This window comes from Nicrophorus vespilloides, unplaced genomic scaffold, assembly GCF_001412225.1.
Source record: "Nicrophorus vespilloides isolate i.1.1-1 unplaced genomic scaffold, Nicve_v1.0, whole genome shotgun sequence".
Lineage (NCBI taxonomy): Eukaryota > Metazoa > Arthropoda > Insecta > Coleoptera > Silphidae > Nicrophorus > Nicrophorus vespilloides.
Genome location: NW_017098473.1, coordinates 31,701 through 47,878, shown reverse-complemented (window position 1 = coordinate 47,878; position 16,178 = coordinate 31,701). Strand labels below are relative to the sequence as shown.

The 16,178-nt window shown below is 38.6% G+C and overlaps 2 protein-coding genes across 5 annotated transcripts; both read right to left on the bottom strand.

Annotated features, from left to right (window-relative positions):
• Window positions 1–1,090: 1,090 nt before the first annotated feature.
• On the bottom strand, window positions 1,091–8,480 carry LOC108562534 (transcription elongation factor SPT6). 4 transcript variants are annotated; one of them, XM_017920907.1, is made up of 11 exons: window positions 8,311–8,480; window positions 8,091–8,172; window positions 7,852–8,036; window positions 7,688–7,795; window positions 7,285–7,302; window positions 7,052–7,212; window positions 5,852–6,994; window positions 3,134–5,786; window positions 2,680–3,069; window positions 2,001–2,430; window positions 1,091–1,935 (listed from the first exon to the last, which is right to left on the bottom strand). In XM_017920907.1, the coding sequence occupies exons 1-11, from the start codon at window positions 8,347–8,349 to the stop codon at window positions 1,742–1,744; spliced, it is 5,403 nt and encodes a 1,800-aa protein (XP_017776396.1). In that variant the 5' UTR covers window positions 8,350–8,480; the 3' UTR covers window positions 1,091–1,741. The 4 variants fall into 4 exon arrangements, with proteins under 4 accessions (XP_017776396.1, XP_017776397.1, XP_017776399.1 ...); XM_017920908.1 differs by having other exon boundaries at window positions 7,852–8,033; XM_017920910.1 differs by lacking the exon at window positions 7,285–7,302.
• A 191-nt stretch (window positions 8,481–8,671) lies between these two features.
• On the bottom strand, window positions 8,672–11,686 carry LOC108562535 (calpain-7-like). Its single transcript, XM_017920912.1, has 7 exons — window positions 10,772–11,686; window positions 10,317–10,718; window positions 9,788–10,260; window positions 9,523–9,731; window positions 9,257–9,465; window positions 8,968–9,200; window positions 8,672–8,906 (listed from the first exon to the last, which is right to left on the bottom strand). The coding sequence occupies exons 1-7, from the start codon at window positions 11,504–11,506 to the stop codon at window positions 8,762–8,764; spliced, it is 2,406 nt and encodes an 801-aa protein (XP_017776401.1). The 5' UTR covers window positions 11,507–11,686; the 3' UTR covers window positions 8,672–8,761.
• Between the last annotated feature and the right edge of the window lie 4,492 nt (window positions 11,687–16,178).

Sequence of the window (16,178 nt, the reverse complement as noted above, 5' to 3'; positions counted from 1 at the left end):
ATCTTTCGATTTGCGATAGTTTGGGCCTTATCGGTACAGTGGGTTATGCGAAGGTCTACTGGCCTGTTAAGTCCCAAGTTATTGCAAACGCATAAACAGCCGCCGTCTCTTCCCGATGATCAGGATAATTGCGGCGCCGGACGATTTATGAATATCGGTCCAATAAATTGCTGCGAAGGACTGCTCAGAAGAGGAGGAGGAATGCTAATAATAACAACGAGAGGGAAGACGGCCGCGCTTCGGGAAAGAACTGTGTAATGGATTGACTACCTCTTTGCCGCGCATTAAACAATCGATTTATGGACGCGATTCGTTATTAATAATAATTGTCGCTCTCGGACAATGCCATTATCGAGATCGCAGCAACGAGTACATTGTGGTGTGTTGGTGGGTTCTCCTCTCCTCTAGCATCGAATTAATAAACTGCCTTAGCTCAGGTCTGCGCAAATAGCGGAAAGCGTCGAGTGGAAAAAAGAAGTGGGTGCAGGTGCAGAGATGCGATGTGGAGGGAATCGAACGGAACGGAACGGGGAATCCCTCTCAACGATTTATATCGGATCCGTATTATTGGCCTCGGGTGGAAGGAGTTAGATCCACTTGAATGGATAAAAAACGATTATATTGAGAAATAATGATAGAGCGTTTTGTTCCCGGATTTCTCTGCTGCATTGTGCAAGAGGTGCACTACGGTCTGTTCTCTTTGTGGTGCCACGGCTCTCTGCACAGCTCAGCTCAGCTCTGACCACAAACATATTGTTCCAATTGCCTCCGGCGAAATCTCCGGCTCCGATTAGAAAATCCCTCCGCTCTCAAAACAATAAAATCCAACAGAAAAAACAATGCCCGCGCCGCCACGTTTTATGTTTCACGTCCCAAAGCAATTGTTCTCGACCTTAGTTTTTCCTTAGGAAATCTGGTAGCAATGAGCACCGAATCTTACGCAACTCGATTTATTCAAGATATAGATATGTAAACGGTTTTGAATGCATTTGTATTCAACTAATTCATGCAAACGCATTGCAGAAATAAATAAAGAACGTTTGTATAATAGCGTTTATTCTTTCATAGAAAAACACAAACAATTGTTTCGATCGGTATTAAATTTAACAATTCCATTGTATAATAATAATACGAGTATATTATATATAGCATAGGCATTTATTTGTGAACACGTTGTTGTTGTTATTATTATTAGATCGTTGTATCAGAGAGTGCTTCGGTTTCAGTTAGGTAGGAAAATGGACCAACGCAACAACAAAAGAAGATCAACATCATGAAGAAGAAGTGTTGAGCGCAGTTTTGGGGTTTCTCAGCGGCATTTGCCAGACTGCGAAATGCAATGCCCTTGGAAATCCCAAATATGCCGAAACGTCGTCAACGCAGCAGCTTCGTCCAACGAATGAACGATGATTGTATTTGTAATAAACTACAGCGATTCATAGAAAAATGTACTTGCTTTTTATTGTTCAAAATCAATTTCTCAATATTTTTCCTATCCGCCTCCTCCTCGTCCCATCTGTTTTACAATATAAAATATTTCATATATATTTTCTTTTCATTGCTCCTCCGTCGTCTCTCGTGGAAAGAAATTAAATAAAAGTAAGATAATAATAACTTTGAACAGTCTGTTTTACGGTTGATTTGAGTTTTCGGGAATAAGATAGTTGCAATACTAAATTATACTAAACTATATATATATATGTATATAAAAAAAAGGACAAAAAAAATAAAATAATGATTATTAAATGTTTTCGTCGTAAAGCGGGGTAGCATCGCCCAACGACATGGAGTGCGGTGAGGTGTTCGTCCTTGGAGTGCTGCGGACAGATCGAGGGCTTTTGCCCACGCTCTTCCTGGACCTTTCGTCGTCGTACCTTGGCGTGCGCTGTCCTTGAGATCGTGGGGTTCCCCTGCCGGCTTCGCTCCTCGGGGTTCCTGCAACCATAAGAAAGGATTAGTTAACACCTCTAGATTTTTTTGTAATAAATATAGACACTTACCACCCTCACGTCCTCCTTTGCTCCTGGCCCAAGCCTCCGCCGCCTTCTGCCAATCGGTGGATTCATTGTTGTGAGCGTAATTGTTCCTGGATGATCTACCACCTCCGTCGGGGTAGCTCCGGTGCTCACTTGAATAGCTCCTAGGTGATTCTGTAGGATAGGACTTGTGATCGCCGTAGGATCTGCCGTGCGGCGATGGTTGCGGTGAAGGTTGCATCATCGGAGACTGCGATGAGGCCATGGAATTCCTGTAGCCGGGCGTCCTCTGCGACGGGGTCACAGCTCCAGGATGCAGGAACGGTCCGCTCATGTGTGGGGCAGTGTTCGGCAGGTGTTGCGATGGAGTCTGATGGCCGTACCTAGGTGTCTGCTGAGCGTGCGGTGTCTGATACGGAGTCATGAATGGAGTCTGTCCGCTTGGAGTATAAGGCTGTTGAATTCACACACAAATACATGTTAACACAATTGCATATAAATAAATTGATATTTAAAAACCAAATCATGTGAAATTGAGAAGTAATAAAATAAATTTCAGTTCAAATATATTGCGTGTTTTGCTTCTTACGAAATGTACGAATCGAGAACTGGTCGCCATAAACATCGAGGATTTAGCTTCACCTCGAATGAACGCTTTGGGTGTTCTCGGCATTTATAAAGCTACTTAAGCTTAATAACTTACCGTGTTAATGTAGGTATTAGCACCGTAAGCGCCGGGAGTATGAGGGTAATGCGGAGTCTGGTTCGCGACTGCAGACAAGGTCTGCATCATGTGGCTGGGCATGTTCTGCGCCACCCGCTGAATGGCCTCCGAATTCATGTTGCCGTAGCTCGGCGTCACGTTGTTTCCATAAGAGGAAGGCCTGGCCTGGTGGTTACTGCTTCTCGGAGTGCCTGGCGTCTGTCCGCCTGGAATGGGATCACGGAAATGTTCCTTGAACCACTTGAAGAGGTTCCCGATGTTATCGAACATCTGACCTCTGTACCGGAAGCCATCCGGCGTGACACTCACGAACTCATGCCTCACCTTGTTCCTCGGCAAATACGAGAGGAGAAATTTCCCCGGATAGTTCTGCAATACAATAATTATTATTATTATCTCTGTTCGCTTTCCAAATATAATAAATACTCTATACCTTGGAAGCGCTTATGATGTAATGGATTTTGGAAGAATTCTTTTTGCGCTCATCCTTGAGATACTCCTCGGCTTTATCTTTGTGACCGCCCTCGGTATCCTTGTAGTACCGGAAATGCAAAATATCACGAGCATGGGCGGCCATCGGGGTCACGTGTCTGGCGATGATTTCATCCAGATCCTCGAACTCCTCCCCGTTGATCCACAACGACGATCCCAATGAGAACGCGTTCGCTTTTCCTTCTTCCCTGACATCGATGTGCGAGTAGATTTTATCTGCCACTTTCCAGGTGATGGTCAAGTGGTCCGATCCTTTACTGGAAGGCCTCACGATCACCTCACCTTGGTCCATATTCGCCATAACTTTCTCCGCCTCCAGAAACGAGATGTTATGGAAAGAAGGATGCACGATGACCCTCTTGATGTACGTCTGTTTCTGTTTATTGCGCTTCACGTCCTGCTCTGTCCTCGTGTCGGTATCCTCTTGCTCCTGATCGTAGAACGGATCCTTTGCCCTCCGCCACTCATGGTTCTTATCCGACAAATCGCTTGATTTCGAGGTGCAGTCCACAGAGAACCTTTCCACGTCGATCTTTATTATCCTGCAATGGATCAGCTGACCAATACCAACGCGATCCTCCGGATTCGCCACATGTTTGTCACTCAAGTTCTTGATGTGAATATAACCAGAAACTCCATTGTCCAAACGTAACTTGACGCCAGTAGCTTGTCCGCAACAGGCACCAGCATCGAAGTGATTCCATACGTCAGACAATTCCGGAAAGTCATTCTTCAGACAGAACGGACACTGCCACAAACCTGTCTCGTCGTTTCTCACTGGATTAGCTTGATCTAATTGCTCACCTTGCGGTTTCCTCCTGGAAATGCCGCACACCGTCGTCGTAATCATTTTACCAACATAGAACGTTTCAGGAGTCTCCTTCGTTAGCATATCGAATAATTCTTCGGCATTGGCAGATTGGAAAGCTGTTCTTAAATCTTTGTAGCGGCTGTTCAATTCTGCACGAATATCATACAAAGTTATGCTCTTATTGCCGAACGCCTGCCTCTCTAATTCTTCTGCGAAAGCATCCAAATCTAAATCTTTCAATCTCTCTGGAGCCTCCAAAATCTCTTCGAGTGCTCCGGCAGGATTCGCTCCCTCGTCATCGTCATACTCGAGAGCATCGACGGCCATCTTCCTGGCCCATTCGTACGTTTCTGGATGGACACGAGAACCGTCAAGGATTTCTACATAAGCTTCAGTACTATCGCCCAAACTGTTTGTATCGATCTTAACAAAACCAGAGCAATTGATGAACACTTTAGGGCCCATGTGGCAGGACGTCACGAGTTGCGTTCTGTTCTCCAAGCGCTGATTCGTCTGTTTAAGTACGCGGATAAGAGCTTGACCCTTTCTAGGGCCGAGACCGCAGATAAACTGCACCAAGTGACTCTTATGGTTCTGTTGCACAGCTAAATTAACATCAACACCGACCTCGTTAGTGCGATTAACAAACTCCAAATATAGATTCTCCAGCAGTTCGTCTTTGCCCAACTGATCCTGCATCGAATGGAACCGTAAACTGAGCAATTCCTCGTCAGCCGTACAGAGTTGCGAATATTCTACCAATGGGTCTTGCATTTTTCTGGCCAAAGAGACGGCTTGCCTGAGGAGCTCAGGATATTCCCGGAAATCTGTTTCGCTCTTATGAGAATTGGCGTACACTTTGGCCAATTCGTTGTCGACGATCTCAACGTTTATCGATGGGAACTGATCGTTGTCCACCAAATCAGACACCAAACCTTTCATATCTTCGGAAATCATCATAGCCTCTCTGGATTCACCGCCGATTACGATGACATGCGGTTTCTTGGTGTAAATGAAATTTCTCAATGCGCTCAGATCGGCCTCCTTGAGCATTTTCTCCTCGTCGCGATAACTGTTCTTTCTCTTGAGCAAATGCGGTAATCTCAAATAATCTGTGATATCGCCGTCCGGACCTGCTATGCAAGTGAAAGCAGATTGTGAGTAATCTGGAACGTAGGCGATTGCCATAACGCGGATGCCCTTCGAAGTATCCCATTCGTCATCCTCTTCATCTGGGAAATCAACTTTGTAAGGTGCTACCTTAAGCCAATTATACAGTTTTCTGCAGCAAGCTTTCAGAACGTAATCCTTAGACTCGGCTATCAGGGTTCGTTTCAGTTCATCCCTGAGATCAGGAAGCACGGATTTGGTTAAAGCACGCTCCACGCATTCCATGCGCAAGGCGTTCCAGTCCTGAACATTCTTGCTGAACTCATCTTTAATGTACAGTTGTTTAACTTCGTCTATATACGAGTTCGATGTGTTCCCGTCGATATTCTCATTGATCGTGATTGTGATCAATTGCTCCTCCTCGGCCATGCTAAGCTTAAGGAATTGCTCAGCGGATAAATCTCGGACGGGTTTGTTTTTAACATATTTTACGGTGTAGCAATTGTGTTGTTCATCGATCACTTTCATACCCTTCTTCGTCGGCCTGATGGTAATTTTCGCCCTTTCGAAGAACACTTCGCGCACGCTCTTCCTTAGAAGTGGTTCCTTAGCAATCTGCACTGCAACCATAAACTTGGCGGCTTGTAAAACTTCTTCCACAGTTTGGAACTTCCTGCAAAATAAAAGATTAATAATTAGTATTACAATCGATGAATCTTTAAAGTAGAATTGACTCACGGGCAAATGAATTCTTTCGCTACTTCTAAAGGCTCGACGCACTCTTGATCGACTTCGTGCCTTTGATAATTATCACGCAAATTCTCAGCGAAATGTTCCGGAGAGAGACCGAATTTCTTAGCCAATCCGTCGATTCCTGCCCTAGTGCAGAGGGCATAAGAACCAGATCGATTTGCGTACTTTAAAGTTTCCTGTTCTTCAGGTTCATCCTGTTCGTCGATGTCGACATCCTCGGGGATATCAGCCCCGTCTTCATTTTCCGCAATTTGCTTCAACCTCGCCTGTCGCTTTTCGAACTTTTTCCTCTCCCTTTCCTTTTCACGCCAAGCTACGTGCATCGCTGGCAGATCGCCCGCGTAATACAACACGAAGTGATTGTAAATGTCCTGAAGCTCTTCAGTTGTCTGGCAGTTTTTCAGCCTATCAAGATCAGAGTCCTTCATGACGCGCACGTTTTCCGGAATGGGAGCATCCGGGTTCTTCGTGAGTTGATCCAGTTGGTAAGAGCGCATTTTCTCGAAGAGGTTCAGAAGATTCTGACGACGTGATTTTAACTGGCACCATTTCGCGTCGAACTTGTAGACCTTCCATAAATCATTTATCGTCAATTCAGGCTGAACATATTCTTTCCTGTAGAACGCGATGAAAGGCACTTCCAGTTGCTGGTTACGCATGAAGTCGAGTGCTTTTCGTATCTTTCCAACTGTTTGCGGGCCCTTCTTCTGCCGTTCCCTAGCCTCCACGGTAAGATGAGACTCTTGATTAGATATCGATGGCTTGCAGAAGGCTTGCTTGTAAATCCATTCGGCTTCATCGTCTAGTTCAGTCGAATCCTCCGGGACAGAAGTTATGGGAACTTCGCGAATTTGCATTCGCTCCGGGGCATCTGTGTTCCTAATCTCGTTGTCCAAATCGGTGAAGAAGCCTCGCTTAAGTTCGCTAGGCTCGTACACCTCGAAGATAGTCTTTTTACTCATCTTTTTCTTCGTTTTCTTGGGCCTTCTGCGCCTCTCCCCGTCCTCATCCTCATCATCGTAATCTTCGTCTTCTTCATCGTCCTCCTCGTACTCATCTTGCTCGTATTTAGAGAACTCGTCGTAGTCGAAATCAACGCCGAAAGTCTCTTGAGCTTCTTGCAACGCACTGCAAAAGAAACCAGTTTAAAATGTTGTATTTATTAACTCTGATGATATAACTTACGCGTCGGTAAATATCGGTTTTTTCTTCTTTTTCTTGTCAGCGATTGGCCTACCCTCGTCATCGACGATAAAGTCATCAGCATCAGAGTCATCATCATCTTCATCGTATTGCTCCGGCTCCGCCACATGTCTGTGGCTCCTCTCTGACCGTCTTTCATCATCCTAAAGTTTTTAAAACATTTTTAATCCACAATAAACCACTTCTTCATAATTCATCAAATCAAATCTATTTACCTGATGATCATCTTTATCCTTTTTTACGTTTTGTTAAGCAAGGAAACAAAAGATACAAAGCTTATTTCAACCATCAATTAATTAATATACCAAACAATAACAATTAACCTCTTAATTATATTTTCAAGCAATGGTCTACTAAGTCTGCTAAGTTTTAGTGTAACTAGAACAGTTAACAGTGCATAATTGATGATAGTTAAAATGCATGTTTTGTATGGCACAAATTAAATTTTTATGAATTAATACCAACAATACGAGATTCATTTAAACATTCACATATGCAACAAGTAGATTTTACAATAAAATATAAAAAGTTTCTAATGAAATGATAATTTAATACCATTAGCATTAAAGATTTTACATTAGAAGTTTCTACAAAAAAAATAATAATAAAAATACTTACATCATCTGTGAATATCTCCATAGCAATTGCATCTCGATCCTGACTCTGATCTGCAGTATCCTCATTGTCACTCTCCTCATCCCTGATTCGTTTCAACCTTTTGAATTTCTACAAACAAATTTAACACTTAACACTCCAGTAACACAACACAACAAACAACTGACCCTTCTTTCCACTTTAACACCCAAATTTTCCTCAATAAGGTCATAATCTTCATCCTCAAGCCGATCATCATATTCTTCATCCGATTTCTTTCTCTTCTGTCCATCTCGATCAGAGTCCTCACCATCACTTTCTTCAATTGGGTTATCATCAATGAGATCCTTCAGATCTTCCCTATCGTCATCTTCTATAGCAAATTCGAATGTAGTAAACTGTTCCAAATTATCAGAAATCTACTCACCATCGTCTTCTTCAGAGGAGTCATTCATGGCCCTCGATCTCTTCAGCCTCTTCTTATCATGAGGGGTCAATTCCTCCTCATCCTATAATAGAAAACATAGAAAGAAATTAGTGGTATGTTTGCTTAATTGTACAATGCTTGGTTCATGGTACAATCACCTGTACCATGAATTGTTAGTGAATTACATGTATGTTTATACAAAACATTTAACTATATTTACCTCAGACTCCTCGGCCTCGGATTCGATGAAGTCAGACATTCTGTAATAGATTAATAGATTTTCTCGAGTCTAAACTACAAGCAAATGCAAACACTGTTTAATTTAAGCACTTTAGCTTAATAAATATTTTCGGGACGCCATTGAGGTTATAACTGCAATGTACTGTGTTAATCAGGTGTACCAACATGAGGAAACAAGAACGTGGTAATTGTAGAAGACCACGATGACCAACCGTTAGTTCATTAGAACTAATCGACAAATTCTGAAAAATTTTAAAATTAATAATAAACATTTTAAATTTGATAATTTATGTTTCGTCTTTATTACAAAGAATTTCAATCAAATTTTTTGAAAACTTGAAGAAAATATAACAATTTATTTAATTAGAAAAACAGGTGTATAAAGAAGCACGGTGTATAAAAATTAAATTTTCTTTAAAAACAGTTGAACATTATTTCTCTCTGTAGACTTGTACAGCATTCGAACATTTGACGGTCAATATGAATGGGCCTTCTTGATTCGGCAGATAGGTCGAAGGTGTTAATGTTAAACTGCCAGCAGGGACGTTATCCAAGTCGAGAACGACTATCCCAGTTCTGCAAAATTAGAAACATATTTTCAAGAAAATAGCTTTAGTTCAGATGTTATATTAATTACCTGTAAGGTCCTGAAGAGATAGTTTTAAATGGAGCCGTTACGGAATCGTCGGCTAAAGTGGTTATTGTTAAATCGAAGCCGATCTGGTACTGCTTCGGCCCTTTGAGCTCCACAAAGAGACAGTTCTCGTTGGAATTTGATTCGATCTCGATTTTGATTCTAGGATTGTTCCTGTATGTCGCTTGATGGTTTCCGCAGCCTCCAGCTGTTACTCCTCTCCATTCTCCGCAAACCTTTTAAAGTAATCTTGCAAATAGTTTGAATGCAAAAACAAATAAATTATACGTACTTCTTTCTTAAATTTGTACGGATCAATGATTTTGTTGAGACTGAAGGGACATGTAGCGAAAGCTCGTAAAGTGTAGTAAATTGTAGCCGTTTTCTCGTACTGCGAGACCACCAACGTGTAATTCCTGCTCATTCCTGGACTGAGGATAATCTTGCAAAGGTAATGCGGACTGTTGATTCGTACCCCATCAATGTACGGCGGAGGATCCACTAAAAAACCATTCAATATGAACATCAAAATCTCTTGTGGAATAGATCTTCAAGCACTTGGGTAATAAATCCTTTTGCCGTTCCCTTTGTACACGATCAGAGTTATATACTCGTGGTTCTCCTTGAAATCCTCGATGTCCATGATGTGTCTGGTGAGAAGAATCCAGACGGCGCCGGAAGCTTCACCGCTCACGCTCAACGAGAACTGCGGATTCGATCCGATCGTGTAAATATCCTTGATGGGTCCGACTCCAGCTTTCCATTCCCTAAATCGCGAAACGATTAGTGTTTTAAAAAAGAAATTGAGGTATTGTTGAGTTACTGGTGGATGCAGTAGGTGAATTTGAACAGTTCCGGGTTCCAGTTCATGTAGAACACCTCGAAGAAGGCGCAGATGCTGTCGTAGTCGATCCAGAAAACGCCGTTATCAAATTGGGCCGCACTGTGCGGATCGTAGCTAAGTGTGTTCTGCAGCTCCGGCGTCCAATGTCTGACATCCAATTCGGAGTAATTGCCTCTCCACCTTAGGTGTGACCAAGGGTTTTTCAACTTGAACAACCGTACGCCGTTCACCGATCTTATATCCATGACGGCGTAAGCGTGAGTCGCCACTAATCCCGTCCTATCGGCCTCTGAATCGGACATAATACCTGTAGCAACAGTCAGAAGAACATCTCCTTTACTCAGCCGTGACTCCAGCGTGTTGAAGAGAGCGTCTCTATTGAAATCCGCGTCTTTCATCCTGATGGAAATCCTCTCAGGAATCCAACCAGTCAAAGCATGCAAATCTATATTCTATAAATAAGTTATCAAATAAGTTATTAACACTCCAATCGAAGAATTTAACTTACACTATTGCTTCCAGGAAAATCGTATCCTCCCATGACTTTCATGTAGGCCTTCTCCAAGAGCGAGATCCAAAACTCCGATTTGTTACTGGAATATGAGCACAGCAGCTGCCCATACCTGTTCATTGGCAATTGGTCATCAATGATGACCTTCCTGGTAACTCCATTCAGGTGCAGCTTCACCATGTACTTCCCAAATGGATTGTACATGGGTTTCTTGTTCTTGTCTCTCGGGTAAATAATAGGAGTCACCAGTTTCTTCCCAAAACGTTTCTCGTAACTCGCGCTCACAGCCAAAGAAGCGACAAAAGAGCAATCAGAAACTACAGTTTGCTTGATGCTGAAGTAGTCAGGGTACTGTCCGAGAACAATGCAAGGTTCACTGCAGATTTCCTCTGGCCTAATCTACAATAACAATTAAAACAATTGTAACTACATTCAATTTGTATTGAATCTACCCATTTACAGAAATCCTTTCTCTGCTTTGGCGAGAGCGCCAGATGTCCGTTCTTATCAGTAAAAGGAAACGCGTATTGGAAACGTTCCTTCAAATCTATAGACATAAACGGCACGTAATCGATGTTATTAATCCTCGATGTGTGAAAAAGCACACGCTTTTCCTCTTCAGTGTAAACATCCTTATTCCCGGACACCTGCAAATGAGCGCTGCTTCCCCTATGCAAACTGGGCGCCGTTCTACGCACCGGCGAAGTCTCAGCAGTTGGAGACTCCTTCTTAATACCTTTCAACTCTTCAGCGCGCTCCAAAGCTTGCAGAACCAAATCCTTGATCTCGTTCTGCATCAGATCCGGATAGTTGGTGACAAACTCAATTGCATTCGTGTACAACTCAATGGCAGTGCTCTTCAAATCGGCCCCATCTGCATCCAAAGCTTGTTGTATCAAAAACCTGAACTGCCTCACCCTCTGCTTGTGCATATCCTCATGGAAATCCTCTCCACTTTGATTCTGCAATTCCTGCAGACTCTGTGCCCTCGCCTCATACTCCTGGGCCTTGACCTTCAGAGACTCAGATTTGTCAGCGTTCTCACTCGCCTCTGCAGCTTTCAGCAGCAATCTAGCTGCCACATTGTAGAAATACGCTGCCGGTTCTGCTTTGCCATCCGAATCAAATTGCACAGCCCTCTTGGCTGACTCTATGGCATCCTCCAGGAACTGAGATGGGCTACTCATGATTACTGCTTACCTCTAATTATACAACATGATGTCATGGTCCCAGATTCATTTAGTTTTATACTTGGTGTTCTTGATTAACACTAAAAATGGTTAATGTTGTATTGTCTTCATTGTACTACGAATCGAATCAAAATAAATCGCGATGCCCTAATAATAAACATATGAATTTAACGTAACTTGACAGTGACATTTAAAGAAATTACAATTATAGAAAAAGTTTTATTATTATTTTAAAAAATATTATTAATAATATTAATTATTTGACTATAATAATTAACAAATACATTTTGCAGTAAGATAATAATATAAGATTTTCAGTTTAAATATAATATATTTATTGTATATGCAACCAAATATACTGGTATACTGTAACTATGCAATTTATGTACGTTCTAATTAGGGTATTCCCCTGAATTACAGCTTACATCAGTGCAATTCGAAAATGGACATATTCATAGTTTAACCGTATGTCGAATTATGTATATATTACATAAGGGGCATTAGAATTGTAGAATCGCTTAAAAAGGTTGTAAAACACTGGTATACATTGTAATTCATTGTTTAATATAATGAGGAATTATATAAAAAAATGCATTTAAAGTTAATAACGTAGTAGAATCATAATTTATATTGGTTTTCAACTATTATATTCGTAAAGTTTTTAGTTTATAATTGTTTTATGCGGTTGAGTTAAGGTTTGTCGCATCGGTGAAACTAACTTCTAAAGTGCTCGGATAATTTCTTTCAGATCTAAGTGCAGCGTAGGAGGAGGAAGAAGAAGCTTGTTCGATGATAACAAAAGAAGAAAGTCTCTTCCTTAATCTCGGAAACAAAAAAAAAGAAAAAGAAAAGAAGGTCATCCAATAAACAAACAAAACCGAAAATTGACGACTTTTGATTGTATGATTTCCAATTAACCGAACGCTCAACAAGTTTTTGGAAACGTGAGCGGAAAACGGTGTGAGCGGCTTAGGTGATCCGGTATTCCGAACAGACGATCATTTAAACCCGCTACTTAGTGCCCCTCAGGCCCGGTATTATTGACACATGCGGGGGTGGTGTTGTTCGGGGGGTGTTGTTTGAGAAATCCGGACTGAGTTTAGAGGCGGCCGTGTTATTAATTTGTACAGCGTTTCCCCGTTTCCAATGGAATTCATAAATATTTGATGGCAACGAAAGTACGTTGACTACATTAAATTCGCATCACGTACGGACCGGAAAAGTGTTTGTCCCCCACCCGAAATAGCCTCGAGACGAAATGAAAAAGAAGTAATGCACAAAAGTAAAATAAATAGAACAGGCGAGAGAAAAAAAATATATAAATAAATACAAATAAGCGAAAGGGTTTTTTTTTCTCTCTCGTTATTTAGACTACGGTTATTAAGAACCATAAATACTCACCCACGCGCACAGATTTCAATTATTATTATGTAATCGCCAGCGATATTAGACTGCAAAGTAGCAAACTTTGTAAACGCAGTGTGACCACTAAAGCGAACAATCGATATTAACTTGTTCGCATATGAGCTGTTTCCTAATGTATAATGTTTTATATATATACTATTTTTTTGTGACCTTCTCTTCTTGGGTTGCTCATTAAAATTGGAGCATTCGATGTTTGTTCTTCGAGAAAACGTCGTTTGTGCAGGAGATGGTAATTTCAGGACGAGCGCATAACTGGATCACACTGATAACTAGCGAAACTTTGAATATCCTTCACCTACTGTTTCAACTCAACGAACATGCTTTGCAAATCACGTAATAGCCAGAAAACAACAAGATAATCTAACTTTATTACTGCAGATTTTACACTTTTACAGATTTACAATGTACGTTAGAGAGAAAACACAATTATATTATTTATAAGTAAACGAATGATTATCAGTGTTTATTTAATAGAATGCAATAGATTGTGTTAATATTTAGCTTCAGAATCTACAATTGATTATTAATAGTTAAATAAAGAAATGAAGGTTTTGTCAATAAATATAAATTAATTATTGAGGTGGCGCAAAAGTAAATGTTTCCGAGCTGTGTGAGCGGTTGCTCCGTCCTGTTGAAACCAACAATAATGATCAATCAACTTGTAGCAACCTCTAATAAGGACCAATCACTTTTTCACTGCAAATTTTGTTTGTTAACATAACTACTTAAGTGGAAATTTGCTTCATCGATCATTTACGTTAAAACAACACACTGAAAATTTGTCAAATAAGCAGTAACAATAAATCCACGTTCTTGAGGTGTGTATCGCTCCATGGCTAGTTGACAACTAATTCACTATACATCTACATCATAAATATCAAAACACAGTGATATTTGACGCTATCTGGAAGAATGGCAGTTAATTCAAATTATGACATTACTTTTCCGCCACCTTGTATATGAGTAGTCAGTAATTAAGATAAATGTTATTAAATTATTTCCTAAATATTCAAACGGAAAATATAAACAAATCTAAATTTGGTGTATTTTCATACAAATGTTATTGTTTTTGAAAATATTATTTAATTTTAAGTTTGTCAAGTGTGGTTAATGAAAAAAAAACTTTATGAAAAGTTTAAACATGGAAATGTACAAATCAGAAGTGTAAATTAAGTTGTTGAAAGAAATAGTAAAAGTAAATAAAGTTTTATGGAAATTATTGAGTTTCATTTTCAGGTCGAAAAGTTTGGTTGACTGTACGAAATGTTTTTGAAATAATTTATATTATTGATTTTATGAAGAGTTGCAATTTGGATGTATGCAATTAATTAATTAAGAAGTGTTCATTAACTTTTTGAAGAAAAAAGCAAATTAAAGATGTTAAGTTAATAACTTAATTTTGAAAGTTTCAATGTTACGTTTTTAATAAATTTGATTTTCAGGTCGTAAAGTTTGATCGACTTTATGAAAAATTAATGAAATATGTGTTATGAAATTTGTAAAAACATATATTTTCGTTGAAATTCGTCTTTAATTCAAAGTATGGTAGATGTTATGAAAAATGTATTAAATTATTGAAGAACAAAGCAAATTAGAGATGTTAAGTGAAAGATGTAATTTGGAAAGTTTCATTGTTACGTTTTAATTGAGTATTATTATCAAGTTTTAATGATTTTTTTTGTTGAAATTCATATTTAATTTGTGAAACTTTCAAACTTTCAAATATGTAAATAAATGAAGAAGTGTTGATTAAGTCTTTGAAGAAATAAGAAAAGTAAAGAAGTTAAGTTAAAGACTTAATTAATAAGGTTTAAATGTGGAAATATGTAATAAATTAAGAAGTTAAATCTTTGATGAAAATGCAAAGAAAATATGTGAAGTTAGAAAGTTTCAACTTTATGGAAAGCTAGTGAAATATGGAATTTAGAATACTGTAGAAATTATGTTTTTTTTTATTGAATTTCATGTATAATTTTGAAAATACGGTTGATTTAACGAAAAGTTATTGTAGAATGAAAATGAACGTTAATTGTGGTAAGTGTAAATGAAAAAAGCAATGAAGAGAGTTTCAATGTCGCGATTGTATTGAATTTTCAGCATGTCAAATATTATCGATTTTAAGAAAAGTTCCTACAAATTTGAAATATTTAATTAGAATTATGTAAAAATGATTATTTATTGAGTTTATGGCAAATTTAAACATGGAAATATGTTAATTATTGAAAAAAAAGAGGCAAAGTTAAAGATGTAATTTGGAAACTTTCTTTGTTACGTATTAATTGAGTATTATTATCAAGTTGAAATTCATATTTAATTTGTGAAATATGTCTGATTTTATGAAAAGTTGAAACTTGTAAATATGTAAGGAATTAAGAAGTGTTGATTTGATTCAGTCTTTGAAGAAATAATAAAAGTAAAGAAGTCAAGTTAAAGACTTAATTTATAAGGTTTAAATGTGGAAATAACTAAAAAATTAAAGTTAAATCTTTGAGGAAAATGCAAAGTAAAAATGTGAAGTTAGAAAGTTTCAATGTTCAATGTTTGAAAATATGTTTGATTTTACGAAAAGTTATTGTAGAATGCAAAAGGAACGTAAATTGTGGTAATTATGTCTGATTTTATGAAAAAGTTGAAATTTGCAAATATGTAAATAAATTAAGAAGTGTTGATTAAGTCTTTGAATAAATATGAAAAGTAAAGAAGTCAAGTTAAAAACTTAATTTATAATGTTTAAATGTTGAAATATGTTATAAATTAAGAAGTTGAATCTATGAGGAAAATGAATTTCATGTATAATTTTGAAAATACGGTTGATTTTACGAAACGTTATTGTAGAATGAAAAAGAAAGATTCAATCTCGCGATTATATTGAGTTTTTCAGCTTGTAAAATATTGTTGATTTTAAGAAAAGTACATACAACTTTGAAATATCTAATCAGAATTATGTAAGAAATTTAGAAGTGTTGATTTGATTCAGTTTTTTGAAGAAATAAGAAAAGTAAAGAAGTCAAGTTAAAGACTTAATTTATAAGCTTTAAATATGAAAATATGTAATAAATTAAGAAGTTAAATCTTTGAGGTAAATGCAAAGAAAATATGTGAAGTTAGAAAGTTTCAACTTTATGAAAAGCTATTGAAATATGGAATTTAGAACACTGTAGAAATTATGAAAAGTTCCTACAACTTTGAAATAACTAATTAGAATTATGTAGAAATGATTGTTTATTGAGTTTATGAAAAATTT